We start from the raw sequence: 23976 nt of genomic DNA, 5'->3' as shown, positions 1-23976 counted from the left end.
TGCTCAGACAAAAAAAAAAAAAAAAAAGAAGACTGAGAGGGTTCACAAGGCAACATCCAAGTAGGAATTCCTGCACATGCTCAGTAGAGCAAAAGCTCTATTAGCTTGGAAAGAGAGGTCTATTCAGTGCCACCAGATCACCAGATGACATCACCTAAATGTCATGGTTAATTCAGCCCTGCTTATCAATGGAAACATTTGTTTGTATGCATTTGGGAGGGAGGGGGCATCAATTCACTCTTTCAACAGAGCAAGTAGACATTTGAATTTCATTTGTCTCAAACCTATTTGCCCAGTCTTGATGGAGAAATAAAGAAATAATTAAACAAAACATATGGAAAAAAAATACTGTAAGATTCCTTAAAACAAAGGCTTAAGCTGGAATCTCAGATTTCTATTCTTAGATTCAAAGACACACAAGAGGAATATGTACAGACAGAAAGTAAAATTAATAAATTATTTCTATGTGAAAAAAAAAAATCACAAAGCAACAGACCAAGGACCTGAGTTTCAGATGCAGGACACTAACATCTAAGGAGTCTACCTAAGGGTTCTATCAAAAGCCTAGATTCATCATTTTCCTATATTTATAGCAGAATGATGAGCCATGCGGAAAAAGGGGGCAAAATTGTACAGCCGGCCACATCGCGGCGGGGTGTTTTTGCCCGCTGCAGTAGCAGCTGAACCGCACAGTTTCTCACCCGTAGCGCCACGGAAAAGGTGTAGTTATTTCTTGTGGCGCTGCCGGCGATAATGTACTGCTGGGACATAACTCTGCCCAAACTCTGCCCACACTCCTTCCCTTTCCCTAATTTGCATTATACCGCTCGATGTGGTTGGTATCGCGTGCAGTAGGACCTTACTGCATGCAACACCGGCACATCGCGGTTTGATGAATGACCCGGAAAGTTCATTAAAAACTCAGAAGACCCTGAAGGGGGAAGAGAGATGTGAAGTAAACACATGGTTAAGGTTTAAACCTGTGTTTCCCAAACTTTTCAAACCCAAAGTTCACCTACATAAAAAAAAAAAAAAATGTTGCATGGCGCACCAGCCTCCAAGAAGCAGGCAGCACCGACATGGAGAGAACTCATATGATCAAAAGATGAGCTAAGAAAGCGCTGAAAGCCCAACCAGTCTCGCAGGGACAATAAGAACCAGCTCCCTCTATGAACAAGTATGAGATAAAAGAGAAGTTGATGTGATACAGGAAACCAGCTAAGGGGCTGATGCAATAAGGTGCATTCAGTAGAGTGCAATTTTACCCTTAGTTATATGCCCATTTTTGTGTGCAAATGTTGGTCCTGATGGAGCAAGGAGTTTTGCACATAAAAATTGTGATGTAAAACTATGTGCCTTGCTTAACGCCCACAAATGAAAATTCCATGCAAATGAAGGCATTAATTATTATTGCCCACTGCAAACAGGTGCCCTCGCTTAACTCAGGTTTTCCTAGAACTGGAAATTTTAAGTTTCCAGCACTTGTGTTAGTCTATGGGGAAAAGCTGAAATTTCAACACCAGGACCTGTAAATCGGGATTTATGGTTAGAAAACTTTTTTGTATACACAAAGCATGTTTTCTGCACATAAACATGCTTTCTGCAATTAAAGCATTTTTGAGCAAAAAAAAAAAAAATCACATTTTGTGCACATAAATCACTTATGAGACTTCCCCACTTCCCCAAGTTTAAAATGTGCGTTCAACTGGTGCTGAGCTCACATTTGAACTCTGGTTTCTGTGCATATTTTTCAGTCACAGCACTTTAACTCCTGATATATTAGCAAACCATTAGCTTACTGCGTCGGGAGTTAAAAAATTTTAACCACAGAGTTTCAGCACACAGTTTTAACCCACATCTTATTGCATCGGCCCCTAAGTTAGTTACCTTGGCTGCCACATGTGGCTGCCAGAGCTCCTTCACTGCTGCTTCTCCCAATACGTGAGTAAGTCACATAAAGTGCTCCATGCACGGTCTCCCCATCTCATAAGAACAGAGGATATGCCATAATGGGTCAGACCAAGGGTCCATCAAACCCAGTATCCTGTTTCCAACAGTGGCCAATCCAAGTCACAAGTGTCTGCCAAGTACCCAAACATTAGAAAGATTATTAGCTACTATTGCTTATTAATTACCATCATAGCAGTTTATGAATTTATTCTCTAGGAACTTATCCAAACCTTTTTTAAACCCAGTTACACTAACTGCTGTAACCACATCCTTTGGCAATGAATTCCAGAGCTTAACTATGCACTGAGTGAAAAAGAATTTTCTTCAATTTGTTTAAATGAGTTACTTGCTAACTTCATGGAGTGCCCCCTGGCCCTTCTATTATCTGAGAGAGTAAATAACCGATTTACATTAACTTGTTCAAGTCCTTTCATGATTTTGTAAACGTCTATCATATCCCCTCTCAGTCTTCTCTTCTCCAAACTGAACAGCCCTAACTTCTTTAGCCTTTCCTCATAGGGCAGCCGTTCCATGCCCCTTATCATTTTGGTCGCTTTTCTCTGCACTTTCTCCAGTGCAGCTATATCCTTTTTGAGTATTCAAGGTGCAGTCTCAACATGGAGCGATACAGAGGCATTATGACATCCTCTGTTTTGTTTTCCATTCCATTCCCTTCCTAATTCTGCTTGCTTTTTTTTTTTTTTTTTTTTTTTTTTTTTATCACCACAGCACACTGGGCCAATGATTTCAATGTATTATCCACTATGACGCCTATATCTTTTTCCTGGGTGATAACGCCTACGATAAAACCTAACATTGTGTAACTACAGCAAGGGTTATGTGGACTTTGCACTTGTCCACATTAAATTTCATCTACCATTTGGAAGCCCAATCTTCCAGTCTCGCAAGATCATCCTGCAATTCATCACAATCCGCTTGAGATTTAACTACTCTGCATAATTTTGTGTCATCCGCAAATTTGATCACCTCACTCATTGTATCTCAGCTTGGGGTAGGACAGAGGCTGGAGGAGCTCAAGATTTATTTATTTATTTAGCATTTTTATATACCGATATTCAAGTAACATAGTTACCAATCACGTCGGTTTACATTCCAACAATAACCATGACATGAGGATGTCTTACATTAAACCAGGGTAATCAAACTTGGATACAAAAGAACTGGGTTTAACACAATATATAAGCAAAGAGGATTAACCGGCGAGCCTAATGCTTGCTGGTGTAGTGTTCGGTGACTAGTTAAAGGTAGAAGAGTTAAGGTGTTCGGTGACTAGTGATGGGGAATTTGAGGAGATGCACAAAGTGGAACCCAGCTATTCATGTCCTACATGCTGTCCAAGTATGGGCTCATGATATAGCTAGGAAGAAGAGGCATGCACATAATTACACGATCTCAGAAAGGAGCATCTACATATTTAAGAGCCATCGCTGATGTTTCTTGATCCTGTGATGTGCCGAGAGCTGTGCCTAGCTAATCGCTTTTATCTGAGCATCAGGCAGTGGTGATTTTTCCACTGTACACAAGATTAGGTCTGAAGGTACACCATGACGCACTGGAAACATTGGTTTAAACTTCTGAAAGATTGCTAGCCTTGGTTATTTTTCAACTACTCTAAGTAGTAAGGAGATAATCTTAACAATAATTATAATGAGATTGACAGCAAATGCATTAGTTTAAATGGTGACCCTGGATATAGAATGTCAAAGTCTAAATCTACGAGGGTCATCAAACAGGATTCTTAGTTTCTTTATCCAGAAAAATGAAGAAACGTTCAAACAGAATGGAAATGTAAAATTAAAACCACCAAAGGGAAGATCATCATGGAAACAAATACAGAAACAGTATCACATAAAGTGGACACAGAGAACCATTCAATTATCAAGAAAATAATTATAACAGCCTGATGTAAATGTCTAGAATGAAAGACTGACCTTTATACAAGCATCAAAAGTTAAAGTTTTTAGACAGAACACTGAATTATAAATACTTTAAAAGGGCAACTGTATTGCAAGGTGTATTCTCAAGTCACTGCTGATATTATGCTAAGTCATTCTACTTAGGAAGAGAAAAAAAATACATAAAATAAATTTAGTCCATCTTTTGACACCTCACTATCAAATTTAAAACCACTTTCATACCAAATTAAATTCATAAGTTAACTCCTTTATCATATTAGTAAACATATATTCAGAAAATTGGTTTCAACAGACTTCATTTGGGAGCATAGATATAGGAGGTAATTTTTAAAGGTGTTGCACACATAAATGTTAACATACTATCGTAGCAATTTTCAAAAGCCCATTTACATGCTTAAAGTTCACTTATATGTGCATAAAGCCTTTTGAAAATTACCTCCATACTGAATGTTTTGTTGCTGCAGCTTGCACATAAACAACTTACAAAATAGGGAAGATTGGCAAGAAATGATATAGAAAGTCATTTCTAAGAAGAAACACAAACCAAAGGAAAACTTTAAAAAAGTCAAACACAAACCTTCCACTTTTCTTAGCAAATTGCAGGACAAGTTTAAGGTCCGCAGATGGATAAGTGTATTCAGGCCTTCAATACAAGTTATTCGATTAGATGACAGGTCTAAATGGTGCAAGTTCTGAATGTGCCCAAGTCCCTCAATCTTAGCAATATGGTTACAGTGCAAGTTGAGCGTATGGAGATGTGAGCTTAAAGATATCTGTAACAAACTAGAAATATAAATCAAACCATAATTAATGCAAATCACCGTGTCATAATTAAGCACCTGGAATATGTTACAGTACTACATTAAAAGGAATTTATCACAGAAATCATCTTTAATTCACTAAAGTCTTTCTATGTTGATATTTTGTCCCAAATATACAAAACTGAAACGGACATAATATAAAGCAAACAATGGACCATCAAATTCAGTATAACTTTGTTACCCTGGCATCACTTAAACATAAGCAGAAAACAAATGTTAGCAATCTGATGGCAAAAGGAAAGAGAAAAATAAAGTATGGATGCTGGAGAAAAAAACCCCCAAAACAAACATCTGCTCTGTTTTCATACAATTAATTTAACATTAATCTGTGAATTAGGAACGTTGCCACACACCCAGAAACTTCTGTGGCACCTGAAATGTTTGAGCCACGCTCCTGCTGCAGTTCAGGCTAATGGAACAGCTGTTTTCTGGTGTGGGCTTTCATCCCATAGCCCACGATGCCCAAACACTCGTGAGACTGAGACCAGTGCGAAAGTTTGGGCACCTTGCATCTGAAATTCACTGACAGCCATACAATGCCTGACCGACAGCAGTAGCCACAATCCAACAAGATGAGGGACAGCACTATTTTGCTTGGCTTTTTTCTTTTTCTATTTGGCACCCCTACGGGTAGGCCACTAGATGTCCCTAGTCACCCATAGATGAGTACTAGGACTTAGCAGCTCCGCCTCGATGAGGTAGCTGAGGAGGTGGACCTGGCTATAAGAGGGTCAAAGGGAGTTTTTGCAAGAGGAGTTGAAGGGAGAGGAGCCCTAGGGTGAAGGGTCCCTCCCTACGGCTTTCCCCAGATCCTTTAGGGGGATCAAGCCTGTCCACATCCTGGTAGGTTAAGAGCTATGCAGAAAAAAACATAAAGCAGCTCCTGTGTCTGAAATACTATGGTCTGGGCTACAGCCTGGGTTTTGAAGATGGAGAAATCCCCAACTATCAATCTAAGGAGTATTTCAGAAGACCCCTCCAAGTATCTTTAGTCAGGGCATCCTGTGAGGTCGGCGGGACCCAGGCAGAACTGGGAAAAATACCCAGGGAACCCTTTCAAGGCAGGGCCAGCCAGGAGGAAGGAAACTCACCTCAGAGCCAGGGAATCAGTACTTACACAGGGAGCGTAAAAGGATGATTGTACCAACAGTTACCACACTTGGAAAAGGACGACAAGTTGCTCAGAATCATTACAACTTATTATTCGAACACCCATCCTGTGTGCATCTACCCTGACTACACATCACCAAGGGCACATCAAGGAAAGTCACCGCACTACCTGGGCCACAGCAGAAAGAACTCACCCCTGGAGACTGCGGCAAGGAAAAAAAAGCCCCAGGAGACAAACTCTTTTGCGTGCTCTCTGAGGAGAAGCTCTCCGAAGAAAAGGGTTACATTTATATTTGCTGCTTCTCCTTTATTTTTTTGCTTTTCATAAGTGATTGTCATACTCACAAATGTACATGTATATATTTAATGTGTGCAATAAAATGTGGGAAGCAACATGAGATTAAGGAAAAGATTCTGTAACTCACTATATTATTCAATGCAGAACTTTTGAATAATTAGAGACTATATTGGGTATCTCCATACTCTTGGTCAAGGCTTCTTCAATGTGGCTACCAGTGTATATTTTTGTAGCCACTTGATGGCTCCCTGTAGCTCTCCTCTCTATAGGTACTTCATCTGCTGCCACTCCCCAGCTCAGTACATTCACTGCGTGCTGCCCATACCTTCACACTGTTTTTGCAAGAAACAAAGCAGTGCATGAACATGAACACTATACGTCTCAAACTTACTGAGAACTGTGGAGCTAAAGATTCAATACTGGTGCAGGGAGCATGCAGGAAGACAGCCAAACAGCAGTGGTGGGCAGGCCTGTAAAACCAGCTGCAGATTAACTCAATAGGATCAATCCAGTCCTGGGTTTACTCCACTGCATGCAGAGACTTACAGACTTACTTTTCTTCAGAATGTGAACAGGGCAAACACTCCCAAAGGCAGCCCATGCTACAGGTATTAACCAGTGGGCTCCATGTCCCACGGGGTAGCCACAAGATTCCATCTCAAAGTAATATCTGTGAGGTGGATTTTAAAAAAAGAAATAAATAAACAAATTCCAGAGCTTGGTAATTTTCACCAGTCTCACTAAACCACCACATAGGCCAAACAACATGCAGATGGTCAAACATTCACTCACCAGAGTGATTCAGTGTTCTGGCGATTCCTTACTCAGCCTTGAGAAAATCCCATTGGGTGACTACTTCCCTTCCACTAGGCCTAATTTCCTTAGGCAAAAAAAAAAAAAGGGGATGAAAAGCAGACTGCATTCTCCAAGAGTGCATACTCTCGCATTGAAGCCACTACTACCCATCCTTAAACATCTACAAGAATGAAAATCTGTGTACATATATGTACCCACACACCGCCGCACAACTGTACCAGCACACATGCAAGTGCGCATTCATGTATCTTACTTGGGTGGATAACGGTTCAACCACTCTCACTTTTGTTATTCTGATGCCGAAATAATAAATCATTAACCAGCTTTGCTAAGGCAGATAATCTCTGTCCTAAAGCCTAAGGGCCGATGCAATAAATGTGCGCTGAAAGCGGGCGCTGAACACTCAGCACCCGCTTTCCTACCGCACCCCCAGGCACCCTTCTTGGGTGCGCCATGCAATATTTAAATTAGGGGGTCGCATTGTCAAGGAGGTGCTAGGGACGCTTGCATGCCCCTAGCGCCTCCTTGAGAACAGGAGCCCGCGAGTGACGGCCATCCCCCAGTTAGGAAAACGGACGCCGAATTTATCGGCATCCATTTTCCTAAACGGTGCACAGCCAGGGGTTCAAGAAACGGACGCTTGTTAACTGAGCATCCATTTCCTGAACCTGACCGCTGGCGGGTTTGTGGGTTTTTTTAAAGACTTGTTCCTCCTACTTAATATCGTAATGATATTAAGTAGGAGGATGTACAGAAAAGCAGTTTTTCTGCTTTTCTGAACAACTTCTGAGTGCAAAAATGTGCGTCTTAAAGACACACTTTTTTTTTTTTCATTTGGAGTGAAGAGCTAATAGCCTCATTCACATGCATTTGCATGTGATGAGCGCTATTAGTTTCGCTCCGCATTGGATGCGCTTTGTGGAGGCGCTAATCCCCAAGGGGTGGGGCCTATACAACCCGCATCCAACTGCCAATTAAACAGTACGCTCGGCTGAACACAATGTATTGCATTGGCCCCTAAGTAAGTATAACCCTTTCTTGGGGAGTTCTGCTTTCCAAAGGCACACAAACTCATTTTGTCTCTGGGGCTGCTCCGGCTAGTGCCTCTCCCCTCTCTCTTTCTATGGCGGGAAGCTGATGCTTATGGCCCAGGCAGTGGTGTGTTTCTGGCTCAATCTTCCTCAATAACTGTAATGTTGTTCCTGGGACAAAAGGCAGGACAAGGTTCTGGGTGAAGAAAATAAATTTTACAGATTCTTGAAAGGCAAATCAAACTCCAATTTATCCAAAAGGTGAAGGTACAGCTGTGATGTTTACAGATGTCTCTCTTTTCTCTCTCTTATAATCCTGGGGTTTTAGCTTACCACTTTTACTCAGGGATGGTAACTTTTAAACAGACACGAGGGCGAACATTCGTTGGCTTGCACTTAGGGATACGGCCATTTTATAACATACACGCATGTTATAAAATAGCCTGACTGTGCGTACATATGCACATAATTTTAAGTGTCCGCGTATCTATGTGCGCAAATCCCGCTTCTACTGCGAAAGTGGGAGGATTTTAAAAGACAGACGCATCAATGCCATTATCAGTTTTATCAGTTCTTTCCCAATACACCGAGGTAAGGAATAGGACTACCAAACCCCTCTAGTTTAGTAGCCTCCCTTCTCCCCTGTTAGCCCTGACCCTTAAAACACCACCGATCTGTCTATTTGTCTTTATTTTATAATTTTCAAATCATCCATAGCAGAAGTAAAGTTACCCGGCAGGGTACCCAGTGTGCACCTTTGTGTGTAAGTACTTATGCACAGATTTCAATGTGAAATCCAGGAATGCCCATGCCCTGCCCAGATCATGCCCCGCTCCTGTTTTTGGAACTTTTATTTGTGCACCAAGCAGCAAGTATGCACTCATCCAGGTGGCTTTTAAAATCCGCTCAGCGCGTGCCAGCCCAATTTGTGCACATATCTCCCAGTTTTGGCAGGCGCCGGGTTTTTTAAATTCACCTTTAAAGTGCATAAACTGTCCTAGAGCTATAGGGAAATCCTATGGTAGGTGGGATCCCCTTTAACATGGAAAAATCCTACCTTGGAGCAGATGGTCATTCTTGGTCATGTGGGGATCTCCACGATCTCAATTAGTGTCTCTCACATTCAAATAGATGTGACTTCTCAGAAGGAAAAGTCTGGAGAACAGGAAGCAAGCTAGACCAGCCTAGTTCCCATAAGCGGAGGGGTGGAGCAAAACAACCTCCTCACAACCAAAAGGGATTCTCTAATTCCAAAATCTCTCAGTGGCTGAGGTGATGCCATCACTGGTGCTTGCCTCTTCTAGGGAATAGACATAAGGCTCACAGGTCTTCAGGTAACCTTCCCCAAGAGGGAACAAGGTTTTCACAACAGTCTCAATCTCCAAATATTATAAGAAATTATAAGAAACTCTGGCCATCAAAAACCCATGTTGGGTACTGCTGTTACTAGTGCTTGCCTCTCCTAGGGAGTAGAGGGATGGCTCACAGGTTTCAGCCCCTGGTCCTAGGATTGGTGTTTGTCCCTCTCCAAGGAAACCAAGGTTTTCCCCAGAATGCAAATCCAAAAGGAATCCAACAAGTCTCTATATCGTCCCAAAAATTGAGTTAGGACCCCTCAGACAGAGAGTGTACTGAGAGGAGCCTCCTCGCAAAGAAAAGCCTTGAATTCAGATTTGGTTAACTAAAAAGGACTACACTGATCTTATTGATTACCTCACTAAGTACCCTGAGAGAAACAATCATGGCCCTCCAGGTTGGGATGGACTGAAAAAGAATGGAAATCTCATTGAACTATTATTTTTCTGAATATAATTCCTAGGGTCATCTATGAGCTTCTGTGTTCATATTTACATCTGGACTGCTATGTCAAGCAATCTAATAGTCCCTGTCAAAATGGGGTGGAGACCCAGGCCCCATATACGAATCCTGGGGCACTCCTACATCCAATCCCATCCCACCACAAAAACCCTCCAGATTTCAGGTACTCTCCATCTTATCTTCTCTCCTCTTTTTTGGAGTTGAAGAGAGAGGGTCCAGCACAGGAACAGCAAGCTCAAGCACCAGATCCACTGCACTCCATGAGCTCTAGTCCCCCTCTTCCCCTCCCAGGTCCAATTCCACCAGAGCAAGATGGAGACTAGTTAGAATGGGGAAAGGGGAGATACACCCACCACAGAACCCAGAGGAGATAGCAGCAATGACAATTGCAAGATTTCCAGAGAGCATGAGGACCCTGGGTCTCCTGCCCTCCCCACCTTCACCCTCTTTGGACCTTTTAAAAGCTTAGTGGATGGAATCAGCCTTCAAAGCACTCCCTCTGCCTACCCTTGCCGTTTTGGAGGTTACCCTCTTAACCTTCTTCCAACCCATGGCATCCTGGGATTTATTCCCCTGGGTTGGCAGGGGGGGGGGGGGGAGATAAAGGACTGAGGTCAGAGCTTGGGGGTACTTTGTCACTTATTTTAGGGGCCAGTGGGATTACCTATGGGGAGCTAGGGTGTTCCTGGTCCCTCCCAGACTCATGTGACTCTGCACCCACACCAGTGAATCTACCAGACTGTAATGTCATGGAACATTTTCAGGCTTAGCGGCCCCAGGAGGTGAGGCAAGGAGAGGCATGTGAACCAGCAACAGGACACCATTAACTGGTGTGCCCTAGCTTGTGGCAATGGTCATATCCCACCTTTCTTGCAGCATATTAAATCCTGTAGGGATGGTCCAAGAGGAAAACAAAGAGTCACTTAGCCCCCCCCCCCCCCCCCGATGTCCCTCAAGCAACCAGATATTAACCCAGTGCTTAAAGGATTTTAGGTGCCAAAGCACCGCATCCTTGTACCCTGGGGAATTAAGGAAATCTACTATGAAACTTTCCCCAGGACACTGAGGCGGGCCTCAACAGATCATTCAAGAGTGCCACGTTTGTCCCCAGCAAATACAGGGCTTCAACCATTGTTTTGTGACCCCCAGTCTCAGTGCCATTCCCCTGAGCTCATGTCTCTGCAGCCATGGAAACAAGGAGAAAAACTGCTTCCCCGCTTGCTTCAGTGACTGCCAGTAAAGCCTTTTGTCCCATCAGATTGGCCACAATGGAGGCGTACTAATGGATGTTAAAGTCCCTAAAGGAACCAGAGACAAAGGTAGTGCTGTCAAATGTAGTGCTTTACCTCTCAGATATCCTTTTGTGGCCCCACCTGAGTACCCAGGGGCAGGTTACATATGAGATCTTTGCAATTCCCCTGGAATACAGGGATGCAGAGCTGTGGCATCTAAAATCCTTCAGATGCTGGGTTAACATCCAATTGCCTGAAGGCCAAGAGATGAAGGGGGAGGTGTGTGTGGTCTTCCATTTCAGCCAGCACTACAAGACATAATATGCTGCCAGCAAGGAAAGGTGCTACCACTACCACAAACCAAGGCTCACCAGGCAGTGGTGCACTGTGGCTAGTGCACCTTTCGCCCCTCCTCTGGGGCTTCCAAGCAGTGGAAAGGTTCTGTGGCCTTGCAGCTTGGTAGATCCAGCAGTGTGGCTGCTGTGTCATTAAAGTCCAGGAATATCCAGGAATACCTGAGCTCCCCAGGGGTGATCCCACTGACCCCGAAGGTCAGCAGTGAGATACATCTCAGGACCATTTTGAGTCCCTCCTCTTCCCCAGCAGAATTTAAATTCCAAAGCATCATAGGAAGGCAGGGGGTCAGCAGAGAGAAGTAGCTTCGCAGGTTGACCTCCTGCCCCAGGAGTGCCTTAGAAACGCCCAGAGGTGGAGGAGCAACACGAGTGGTAGCTCCACTATTGATCCCCCACATAAGTTGTCAGAAAGCCCAAGGAAGCAGTGAAGAAGGATCACCTTAAGATAGCCTCCTACTCCAAGGGAAATTCAGGGGATCTGGGTTCATCTCACCCCCACCCTCCTTAGTGGGTGCTATAATGGATGAATCCCTCTGTTCCCCACTATAACAGGTTTCACCTCACTCTGGGGGAGATGGATTAAAAGTGGAGAAGAGGAAGACACCTAGGCTCTTGGGGTGGCGAGTAACTCTGCAGTGGAAGAAGCATTTGTGCCCCCCCCCCCCCTCATTCCTGTGTTAAATCTTCTCATCCCTATTCCAAAGCAGAGGAGCTAGGAGAAAGCAGAGCACACCCGCAGTCCTTCTGGAGGAGTGTTTCTGTGATGGGGAGAGCCTGGACACAGCAGTACCCAAGGAGTTGTATGTAGGCCCTCTTGAGTTGCTCCCCTTTTCACATTCTTTGGGACCAGGACCCTCACCCCACTCTGAATGAAAACAAAAACTAGGCTGGATACAGCTCAGCTCACATGAAGCATGTGCATGGAAGAATCTATGTTATCTGAGTGTGCGTTTCTTGTATGTGCATCTGCGTAAATTGTCACTACATGAGTATATTCTGTAAGCCCTTGTAGTATCTGGGTCTCCCCTACCATCTCTATTAGGCAGAGGGCAGGGTGGGTAGCACTGTGCCCTTTCTTCAAATGGTTCCATTTGGAAAAAGGGGGTGCATTGATTTTCCTTTGGATGATATTCTATCCACTAGGAGGAAAGATGTCATTCTAGAGGGTAGATTTTCATTGTCTTTTTTTTTTTTTAAACAGGTGAAGCTGGAAAGGCAGATACTTGACATGAGAGACTGTGAGAATTTCTCCTTGTTAAGTCAATGAGGTTGCCAAAAAGTAATTAAGTACACACGGTGAGGGCATCCACCACTTTCATTGCCTGAAATAGGCAATAGGAAAATCAGAAGCACAAATTACTGTATGCAATGGGGTAAATTCAGGACCGAATCAACCCTATCGGGCAAATCTGAAGTCAGTTCACCCTTAGCAATGCGTGAGTTCCTAAAGGAGAAATAAGCCATCTCAGGCAGTATGAGAGAAGGAACAGCAGCAGCAGTGGTTGTACTGGCAAGGGGACAGGAGGCAATGCACTCAATCCCCTCTCATGCACTTCCTTACTCCCCTTCAGCAAAAGAGCAGAGTAACATAATGCCTTCCTGCCAGAAGGTTTGAACAGCTATAGTAGTAAGAGAAGACAGTAGCTAGCAAAGATGTATGTTGCCAGTTGCTGACAGCCTGTAAATACTGCCAAAAAATGGATGTCTAAGTTGCATAAATATCTTCATGCCACTCATCAGGGCCAGCACAAGGGTATTAGGTGCCCTAGGTGAACCTTCTGCCTTGCGCCCACTCCCAGCCCCAACCTTATTCACTCAGACAGGCCCCCCTCTTACACACACTTAGGTTCCTTGTCTCATTCACAAGCGCACCCTTACACAGGCTCCCTCCTTCTCTCTCACTAACACCATTGCGCTCTCGTACACACACAATCCCTCTCACTCACACACACACAAACAGAGGTGCTGCTCATGGCCCGCCGAGACTCTGCTTCTCTCGGCTGCAAGCAGGCTAGGTGCTGCTTGCGACCTCAGTGTCTGCTTTTCTCGCCCGTAAGCAGGATGGGTGTTGCTCGCAGCTCAGAGTCTCTGCTTCTTTCAGCCACGAAATGCATGGCGCCTCTCACGGCCCTCTGAGTCTCTGCATTTCTCGGCCGCGAGCCGGATGGATGCTGCTTGTGGACTGCCAAGTCTCGGCTGCTCACGGCCCACCAGGTTTCTAATCCTCTCAGCCACGAGTAGGACAGGCTCTGCTCATGGCCTGCCGAGTCTCTACTCCTCTCAGCCGTGAGTGAGATGGGCTCTGCTCGCAGCCCCATATGGCTGCTCTTTGCCGCCCCCTAATGGCTGGAGCCCTAAGCGACCGCCTAGCTCACGTATTGGGAAGCGCTGGCCCTGCCACTCATAAAAATACTGGTGATCAGCAACCCAGGCAAGATCTTTTTTTCTGGTTCCCTCCATTAAGTGGGGCAGACGCAATTTAGTGCACTCAGCCTAGTACACAGGTTGAAGCATGGTTGGACGCATGTTTTGAACAAGCTAGAATAACACCAGATGCAATAAGGGGATTAGCACGGCTAAAACATGCAGCCTAACAAACGAGTAGTTAATAGCGCTCATTACATGTAAATGCCATGTAAATGAGGCAAAAAAAATCACAGTGCTCCCGATACGCACGTTTTAACATGCAAAAATTAATGCCAGCCCCAGAATTGGGTTAAGTCTTGACGCGCCCCAAGCATCCACAAAAAAAAAAAAAAAGCAAAAAATACTGCTTGCAATATTAAATAGGAGGAACCACAGAAAGCAGCATCATGAAAAAAAAAAAAACCCCAACAACTCTTGACGACAGATGTTCAGTTTACGAGCGTGTAAAATTGAGCATGTTTTCCTAATCCACACAAAGCCACATCTCCTGGGCTCCCGATGCCAAGGACACGATAGAAAAACAAATGGAACCTCTATGTGTAAGAAAAAATAACAATACAAGAATAAAAAAGGATTTCTTACTTCATATATTGGACTGTGAAGATATTTGTGTTTATGTACTAGCAACCATCATATAGCACAGAGTCCCGGATATCTTGCCGGGTGACCCGTAGGAGCAATAAGCTTGTGTGCTGTAGGGTATAATCATCGGTCGCTATAACACCAATCTCATATCGATGCTAGTAGGCAGATGAAGTGCTTTTCTGCATCTTATTTTTTTGGCCGAAATAGCACTGGTCTGCTGAATGCCGCTTGAATATCACTAGTTGCTGAAATAAGACAGGCTTTAAATGGCTGCTGTCAAATTCGCACTATTCAAATGTTCTTTTTTCCAAAAACATACCGCCTGCTGTCAAAAACGCTCGACTCTGCAGGGTTTCGGGGAAATCTCCTTCTTCAGGGGTTCAGCAAGCTTTTCAAAAACTTTGCGTGTGCTATGCATTTAAAGCAATTGCACAACGTATCTGTATGCGGCTCAGCTCCTTGATCTTGTAGATGGGTCAGCGCTGCTTTGTGTTGACGTTTTTTCTATGCAATGGATTTGACAGCGTCTATGCAATCCATTGCATAGAAAAAATGGCAACACACAGTAGCACTGACCCATCTACAAGATCAAGGAGCTGAGCCGCATACAGATACGTTGTGCAATTGCTTTAAATGCATAGCACACGCAAAGTTTTTGAAAAAGCTTGCTGAACCCCTGAAGAAGGAGATTTCCCCGAAACCCTGCAGAGTCGAGCGTTTTTGACAGCAGGCGGTATGTTTTTGGAAAAAAGAACATTTGAATAGTGCGAATTTGACAGCAGCCATTTAAAGCCTGTCTTATTTCAGCAACTAGTGATATTCAAGCGGCATAAGCGGCATTCAGCAGACCAGTGCTATTTCGGCCAAAAAATAAGATGCAGAAAAGCACTTCATCTGCTTACTAGCATCGATATGAGATTGGTGTTATAGCGACCGATGATTTTACCCTACAGCACACAGAAGCTTATTGCTCTCCTATGGGTCACCCGGCAAGATATCCGGGACTCTGTGCTATATGATGATCGCTTGTATATAAACACAAATATCTTCACAGTCCAATATATGAAGTAAGGACGTGATAGGGCACACACTTGATCCCCAACGCGTCCTTTTTAGCGCAGCACCTCATTAACATATTGCATAGCACACCCAGGAAAGGTGGATGGATGGCTGTTTTCTATCTGCTTTTATTGCATGGGCCCCAGTCTTAGTCGCAGAAGCTGTGTGTTGGGAGGGGGCCACAATTCAAAGTAAATGTTGTTTCATGTCAGAAGGAGGTACTAGCAGTAGCTTCCTTATGTTGAGCTCAGAAACTCTTGTCCTGGACAGCAGGGAGAGTGATGCCATGTCCGAGAGTTCTTCCCACTCCCAATCCACAGACATTTTAACTATCGTTAAAAAAAAAAAAGAAGAAGAAACAAGCTGTCAGTAAAATTGTTTTTCAGGCACTGGGAACCCTGGTTGTTCTACGCCCTATTGTCAGCTGGAGATAGGAGGAAAACAGTCAAAGTACAATTTGCTACCACCAAAAAAAAACATTACAAGAATCCCTGCTTCGGGTTGTCTCACTGCAGAGCGACAGCATTGCCATAAGAGTACCGATAAAGGAAAGCTCAGGGAAGATTTCGCTGATCGCTTACTCAAACGAGTATGCGAATTCTGAAATATACTGTGTCAATTACTGGGACAGCTGTTCAGCATCATAGTTCACGTGAAAGCACATCTGTAGCAGTTGTATGCACATAAACTCATGCTCCGAGTGTCACTGGAAGGTTGTGCAGCCGGCGCTGGGGAGTAAAATCAAACGGCGCAGCGGAACCAGCACCAGCGACCCTACCTGGATATGTCTTTATCCATGAGCGAAAGCTCCCTGCATGCGGGCTCCCCTCCCGCCATCCTCCAGCGCCAGCAGCTCCAGAAGAAGACGGAGGAAAAAAAAAAAAAGAAAGTTGTCCCAGAGGAGAGCGCGGCAGTCGCACGACCCACGATAAACAGAGCCCCCTCTTCGCCTCTCTCGCGCCGCGATTGCCGCCTTCTGTTTCAAACGAGTTCGTGTCAAAGCCAGCGACCCACTTCCGGTTCGACTCTGCCGTGCGGCTGCTGAAAAGCGTCGCGGAAGGGCGGAAAAGCGAAAGCGTCTGGCTGCGCGGGAAACAAAATGTGCCAGGCTGGTGGCGGTCGTTCAAGTCAGGCGTTCTTTTTTTGTTGTTGTTATGGTCTGCAGCGGAGCTTTGCTCTGATGCGTTTGGAAGACGTCCCGTGCCCGCTTTGGGCAGAAAGGAGGGAGAGAGGTCTCTTTTCGTTTCAATTCTCTGAACTTCCAGTAAAGTTGCATTTTGTGCAAATGGCGCCCAGGTCAAAAGGCGTCCCCTCGCTTTGGCCGTGGCGGGATGGGATCCGCCGAGGCCACACCACCACAGGATGGGTGATGCGGTTGGTGCCCAGGAATCGCCCACTCCAACAATTTGCCCTTTGCAGGCCGTTACAGTACAGTGCGCTCCTAGCCGGCATTTGGACGCGCGTTTTCGACGCGCTAGCTTTACCCCTTATTCACCGGCCGATACAGTATGGAGTGCACTGTTAACTGGCATTTTTTTTTGTACGCGCTATTACCCCTTACTGACAGGTCAATCCAGTAAAGTGCGGCCGCGTTTACCCTGCTCCTAACCCGTTTTCTACTCACTTTCAGGCCGCGTTAGCCCTTCCTGCGATCCACAATCCCCTTTAACCTACTCTTACCGCTTCCTTAAATCCCCGGGTAACCCCTTCCACACGCGGCATGTATATTACATGTAAACGATCGAATTAGCTATTCCCTACTATCCACTAATGCGCGCCCCGACTATAGCTTTTTTACCCTGCTGTTTTGCTGCGCGTTTAACCTGCTAACTTACCGCCTACCCTTACCCCTGCGTTAGAGGCAGGGGTAAGGGTAGGCGGCAAACTTTCCCCCAGCCCCCGCTCACCTGCCCTGGCCGCGTCAATGGATGCTGGTCTCCGGGGCAGCCCCAGTCCTCTCCCCCCTCCTCCCGAAGCAACGAAAGCGGAAAAAAATCTAAAAATCGAAAAGCGCAAAAAAAAAAAGTAGCAACGAAGTAGACGGTCGGGATGGCCAGTCCTCTCTCCCCTCCTCCCGAAGCAAGGCTGCTTTACTTTACTGGATTGACCTGACACGCTTTGAATCTTTCCCGTATTTTTTCTTCCCCTCCCTCCACTTTCTTCCAGCACTTTGCCTGTTTTCTTTTGGGGGACTCTCGTTTTCACCACTTCAATTCCCTGCTCCCCCCAGCAGCGAAGGCCTCCTCCCTCCTCACAGTCCCATGTGTAAAGCAGCGACTAACTTTTTTTTTCGCAGCCGCTCGAGATTGCCAGTCCTCTCTCCCCTCCCGGAGCAAGACGCGAAAAGCAGCCTTGCTCCGGGAGGAGGGGAGAGAGGACTGGCAGTGTAAAGCAACGACTTACTTTTTCGCAGCCCTCCTCCGAAGACGGACCGCGGCTCCCCTGCCTCCCGGCGAAGATGGATGCCTGCACGGGCGAAAGCGGCCCCTGTGCGTGCAATTGGGCCGCTCAAGGCGTGACATCACGACGTTTGGCGTCACGGCAAAGTTAGTCGTTGCTTTACACATGGGACTGTGAGGAGGGAGGAGGCCTTCGCTGCTGGGGGGAGCAGGGAATTGAAGTGGTGAAAATGAGAGTCCCCCAAAAGAAAACAGGCAAAGTGCTGGAAGAAAGTGGAGGGAGGGGAAGAAAAAATACGGGAAAGCTTCAAAGCGTGTCAGGTCAATCCAGTAAAGTAAAGCAGCCTTGCTTCGGGAGGAGGGGAGAGAGGACTGGCCATCCCGACCGTCCACTTCGTTGATTTTTTTTTTTTTTTTGCGCTTTTCGATTTTTCCCGCTTTTGTTGCTTCAGGAGGAGGGGGGAGAGGACTGGGGCTGCCCCGGAGACCAGCATCCATTGACGCGGCCAGGGCAGGTGAGCGTAGGAGAACCGTCCACTTCCTGGTACCTGTCATTTCAAATGTCATTTGAAATGACAGATACCAGCATGTCCGTGAAGCGTTAGGCCCGCGCACCCAGGTTACTGTATAGAGCGCTATACAGCGCCTATACAGTAACCTGGGTGCGCGGGCCTAACGCTTAAAGGACGCTTCTTAGACGCAGCTTGCATTTGCAAGCTATATACATACAGGATCGAGCGGTAGGTGAGCTGGACTGTGCGTGCGGCAACCGCGGGTGCGCCCGGCACTAACGCAGCTCTCCCTACCGTTCCTTACTGGATTGACCTGTGAATAAGGGGTAAAGCTAGTGCGTCCAACCCTCCCCCCCCCCCCCACCCCCACGAACCTAATAGCACCTGCAGCATGCAAATGCATGTTGATGGCCCTATTATGTATTCCCGCGTGATTCAGAAAGCAAAATGTGCAGCTAAGCCACACATTTTGCTTTCAGAAAATTTCTCCGGGCACTGGGAAAGTGCACAGAAAAGCAGTAAAAACTGCTTTTCTGTGCACCCTCTGACTTAATATAATGGCGATATTAAGTCGGAGGTCACGAAAGTTTAAAAAAGTAAAAAAAAAAAAAAAATTGAAATCGGCCCGTGGCTCGCGGGTTGAAAACCGGATGCTCAATTTTGCCGGCATCTGGTATCTGAACCCGTAGCTGTCAGTGGGTTTGAGAACCAACACCGGCAAAATTTAGCGTCGGCTGTCAAACCAGCTGACAGCCGCCTCTCCTGTCCAAAAAGAGGCGCTAGGGACGTGCTAGTGTCCCTAGTGCCTCTTTTTGCCGGGGGCCCTCATTTGAATACAGAATCGCACGCACAGGAGAGTGGGCTTTCGCCCGCTCTCCCACGACTTTTACTGTATCGGCCCACTAGAGACCGATACAATATAAAGCGCGGAAAGCGGGCGCCATGCAATATGCAAATTAGGGGGTTGTGCAAGCCGCACATTTTACTCTCAGACGGCACCAGGCAAGTGTACAGAAAAGCAGAAAAAACTGCTTTTCTGTACACCCTCAGACGTAATATGGAGATATTAAGTCTGAAGTCCCAAAAAAAGAAAAAAGCTGTCCGCCAGCTCGCGGGTTCGACAAGTGATGCCAGTAAAATTAATTGTAGGCTGTCAGACCTGCTTATAAGGAGGCGCTAGGAACATAAGAAAATGCCATACTGGGTCAGACCAAGGGTCCATCAAGCCCAGCATCCTGTTTCCAACAGTGGCCAATCCAGACCATAAGAACCTGGCAAGTACCCAAAAACTAAGTCTATTCCATGTTACCATTGCTAATGGCAGTGGCTGTTCTCTAGGTAAACTTAATAGCAGGTAATGGACTTCTCCAAGAACTTATCCAATCCTTTTTTAAACACAGCTATACTAACTGCACTAACCACATCCTCTGGCAACATATTCCAGAGTTTAATTGTGCGTTGAGTAAAAAAGAACTTTCTCCGATTAGTTTGAAATGTGCCCCATGCTAACTTCATGGAGTGCTCCCTAGGGATGCTAGTGTCCCTACCGCCTCCTTATTAGCGTGGGCTCTAATTTAAATAAAGCATTGTGCGCCCAGGAGAGGTGCCTGAGCGCGAGTCGGGAGAGCGGGTGCTCGCCTCGGAGTGCCGCTCTCCCGCGGAGTGTATTGAATCGGCCTGACAGTTATGTTCACAGCTACCGCTCCTGGGCGCTTGATATTAAATGAGCTGCGGTAAAAAGGACTCACAAGGGAAGAATTGTGCATCCCTAGCACTTAAATGCCTCGGAACCCATAATTGCAATAGACACTCAATATAAACATCCATTTTATCCCGCTTCAGGTCAGTTTTGTCTAATACACACAGAATAGCAAGGGGTGAAATCCGCCTAGAGAATGTTTATCGTGCGTGTATATTGTGCATCCAGAATTTTTTCTCATCGAGCCATTGCATTATACCATTCTTAAATACTGCAAACAGTAGATTTAAGTATCATAACTATATTAAGTAGGAGGAACCACAGAGGACAGTATTTTTTAAAATTTCTACTGAGCCCTTGTCTCATGGATTGACTTCATGCCAGCTCCAGGGCTGGAGTTAAATTTGCTGCATTAAAAAGTGTGCGTGAAGCGACTTCCGGTAGCATGGTGAAGGAGTAGGACGGGCTTCTGCAGAACTCCGCTCTTCCTCCCTCCGTTTTGTTTCTTTTCTGTGTCCTTTCCTACTCCCTCGACCCGTTTTACTTACCTCGCTTGCCGACGGACCTATTTGCACGTGTTCCAGCAGCTTGGACTTTAACTTGTGCTCTGGTTATGGAATGGCAGCGAAACCGCAGCGCCAGGGCCCGGACAAATACCGCCAAACGGAGCTAAAGATGGCGCGGCGACTGGCTCTCCCTCATCTCCCGAGATGGGAAGGTAACCGAGATGGTAGAGGCTGTGGTCGCAGCCCTGGATGATAAATTTGATAAATTATACCAAAAATTTGAAACCATGAGCCAGCTGTTGACAAACTCCTCGACTCGTCTGCAGGAAGCAGAGTCTCTTATCTCAACGGTAGAGGTTCGGATTACTCAGCTAGAAGAGCAGCTCGTGGGTTTACAAGCAGAGAATGAGAGGCAAGCTACAAAGCTCGATGACCTTGAGAACAGGTCGAGGAGGGGAAATCTAAGATTCATCGGCTTCCCCGAAATCCTGAAAGATGGTGAGCTGGCAGCCATCTTGGAAACCTGGCTTCCCCGAGCCCTTGACCTGATGGAGAGACATGACGCACTTAGAATAGAAAGAGCGCACAGGCTGGGTCAGAAGCAAGCCAATGTTCCTAGACCGAGACCGGTCCTAGCGAAACTCTTAAATTCAGCGTATAAAATGGAGATTCTGGCCACCTATCGAAAGAAGCAAGCGATTGACTATGACGGCCACACCATCTTAATCTTCCAAGATTATTCTGCATTGGTGGCAGCGTGCCGCAAAGCATTTGTCCCTATCTGCACAAAGCTGGCCCGCCACAAGGTAGCTTTTATGCTCCAATTTCCTGCCCGGCTACGATTTTGAATCAGTGGATGCAACGACCCAATTTGTGAATACTCTGGATCTGCCGCCAGGAGACTGAGCTGCCTACCTAGATGAGAATCCTCACCTCTATTCTTGACTGCGCTAAGACCGGTCGTAGAGTATGATTCCTGGATTTATTTCACTGGCGATTTTCCTCATCTTGTATTTGGATGAGAAGATATGACGCAAGCAGTTTTCTCCCTGTTGGATGTTTCACATGTTCTTATTGTTATTGGGAACAGCCTTGCTTTTTGTTCCTTTTTGATAAATCTTGTCCTTGAATCTGGAGACGCTGGGAAATGGTACTGACTTTTCTTTTGGCATCCGGGATGGTGATAAGGGACTGTTATTGGTTTGTTTTTTTTTAACATATGTGAAGGACCAGTTCTTTATATATTGACTTCTCGGACTATGATCTCCATTTTTGGATATCCATTTTTGTTTTGGTTTTTCTCCCTGTGCGGGCTCATCTGTGTGATCCCAGGGCTCCTACTGAACCTGTCTGCTGACTTCTGATTTGCTTTTATTTACTCAGATAGTGGGAGCCATTCATATTTCTTAGGACATGGGATTGGACACAGACTAGTTTTTGGGGGTTTTTTTCTTTTGTTCTTCTTTCTCTCTTCTTTCTTTTTCTTTTTCTCTCTCTCTCTTTCTCCGTTTGTCTCTTTTTATTTTTTCTTTTCCTTCTCTACTCTTCTTCTGCTTTCTTGCTCTATGCTTCAGCGGCAGGGAGGAATGGTCTGTGCTTCAACGGCAAGAGGAAATGTGGAAAAAAGGATTTGCAACCACATAAAAGCAGGTGAGTAGCTTGCTTGTTACGGCGGTTACTACCCCAAACCAAAAATACCTGATACTTCACTTTCAACGCAAATCCAGCATAACTCTCTGCTTCAATGGCAAGGGAGGAAGTTTGACACTTCACACATATCCAGCAGAGCTCTCTGCTTCAACGGCAGAGGAGGAAATTTTGACACTTCACACATATCCAGCATAGCTCTCTGCTTCAACGGCAGGGGAGGAAGTTTGACACTTCACACATATCCAGCAGAGCTCTCTGCTTCAACGGCAGGGGAGGAAATTTTGACAATTCACGCATATCCAGCATAGCCCTCTGCTTCAACGGCAGAGGAGCAAGTCTGATATTTCACTTTCAAAGCAAAGCCAGCATAGTTCTCTGCTTCAATGGCAGGGAAGGAAGTTTGACACACATATCCAGCATAGCCCTCTGCTTCAATGGCAAGGGAGCAAGACTGATACTTCACTTTCAATGCATAGCCAGCTTGGCTCTCTGCTTCAATGGCAGGGGGGAATGAAGAAAGGTGGATCTATATTCAGGCAACAATCAACAAGGACTGAATTACATAGTTTGAATAAACAGATAAGCATGGGTGTAACTTGCTTATTGCGGTGGTTAATAGCCCTAACTAAATTAAGCTATTTCACTTAGATGTAGTTCCAACACTGTTCTCTACATTAATGGCGGGGGTGGAAGGGAAATAGGAAAAAAAAAGGTTACTAAAAGCCAACAGGAACAGATAAGTATGTGAGAGAAGAAAAAAAACAAAGTGCGAAAGCTTGCTGGGCGTTTGGTCTTCTTCTGCCGTCATTTCTATGTTTCTATGTTTCTTCTTATCTATCTCTTCTGGAGGGAGTGCTCCATGCTGAAGGAAGTGCATTCTCTATGGGAAGAGAATGGAATGATGGGTTGGGGGAGGGGGAATGGAGGGATGGGATGGGGGGCGGGGTTGGGATACAGAACATCAGTTTTTTTTCACCGCTTTCATTGGTTCTTTCATTCATATGGCACCATTGAATTGATGGACTTGGGTCTAGGCTGAGGGACCCGAGTCTCTACTGAGTATTTTGTCTTCGGTTTCTTTGTCTCTTTTTGTCTGAGGGTACTATGTCACAGTCAGTAATCCGTTTTGGCTCATGGAATGTCTCAGGAATTGGCTTTGTCATAAAATGATATAACATTTTACAGTCTCTTCAGAGACACCAGATCCATATTGCTCTCCTACAGGAAACTAAATTAGATTGAGATGGAACATCAAAAGCTCCACCGCAAGTGGGTTAACCAAGTGTATTCAGCGCAAAGTTCCTCTAGGACGGCGGGGGTCTCCATTTTGATTGGCAAGCAATTTCCTTTTAAAATGGAGCGAGTTCTGGCTGATCCTGATGGTCGCTACCTCCTTTTAATTGGGCAACTTCAGGGACGGGATTTCACTATCTGCAACATATATGCTCCAAATGTGTATAATCATGGTTTTTTTGCTCGCCTGATCACTTTGATAGCAGCTAACGCTAAAGGTCACCTCCTCCTGGGCGGTGACTTTAACTGCGTATTAGACCCCACACAAGATAGAACTACCAAGAAGGCAGGACCTGGAGATGCCCCCACGAAAGGAGTCTCCATGATTTGTCATGCTCTTAGTCTATTGGATACGTGGAGGACACGCCATCCCAATGATTTGGAATATACAGATATCTCCAGGGCCCATGGTACAGGGTCTCGGATTGACTATGTTTTAACTCAAGATTGTGATTTTGCCCAGATACTTCGAGCTGA

At 45.5% G+C, this 23976-nt stretch overlaps 1 protein-coding gene across 8 annotated transcripts in view; it reads right to left on the bottom strand.

Annotated features, from left to right (window-relative positions):
* Positions 1–23976, bottom strand: part of LRRCC1 (leucine rich repeat and coiled-coil centrosomal protein 1) — a 221413-nt gene that overhangs the window by 185362 nt on the left and 12075 nt on the right. For 6 of the 8 annotated variants that reach the window (XM_029591575.1, XM_029591576.1, XM_029591581.1 and 3 more), the window contains exons 1-2: positions 16219–16330; positions 4465–4670 (exon numbers count right to left, since the gene is read on the bottom strand). The exons of 1 other annotated variant lie outside the window; for it this stretch is intronic. In XM_029591575.1, coding sequence (XP_029447435.1) covers positions 4465–4670; positions 16219–16277 — 265 coding nt within the window. In that variant the 5' untranslated portion in view covers positions 16278–16330. Of the gene's footprint in view, positions 1–4464; positions 4671–16218; positions 16723–23976 lie in introns of those variants that run through there. One more of the 8 variants, XM_029591582.1, reaches the window with a different exon arrangement.

This window comes from Rhinatrema bivittatum, chromosome 2 (genome assembly GCF_901001135.1).
Source record: "Rhinatrema bivittatum chromosome 2, aRhiBiv1.1, whole genome shotgun sequence".
In the NCBI taxonomy this organism is placed as follows: domain Eukaryota; kingdom Metazoa; phylum Chordata; class Amphibia; order Gymnophiona; family Rhinatrematidae; genus Rhinatrema; species Rhinatrema bivittatum.
Note: the sequence above shows the minus strand (reverse complement) of the source record. Positions and strands in the feature narration are given on the sequence as shown.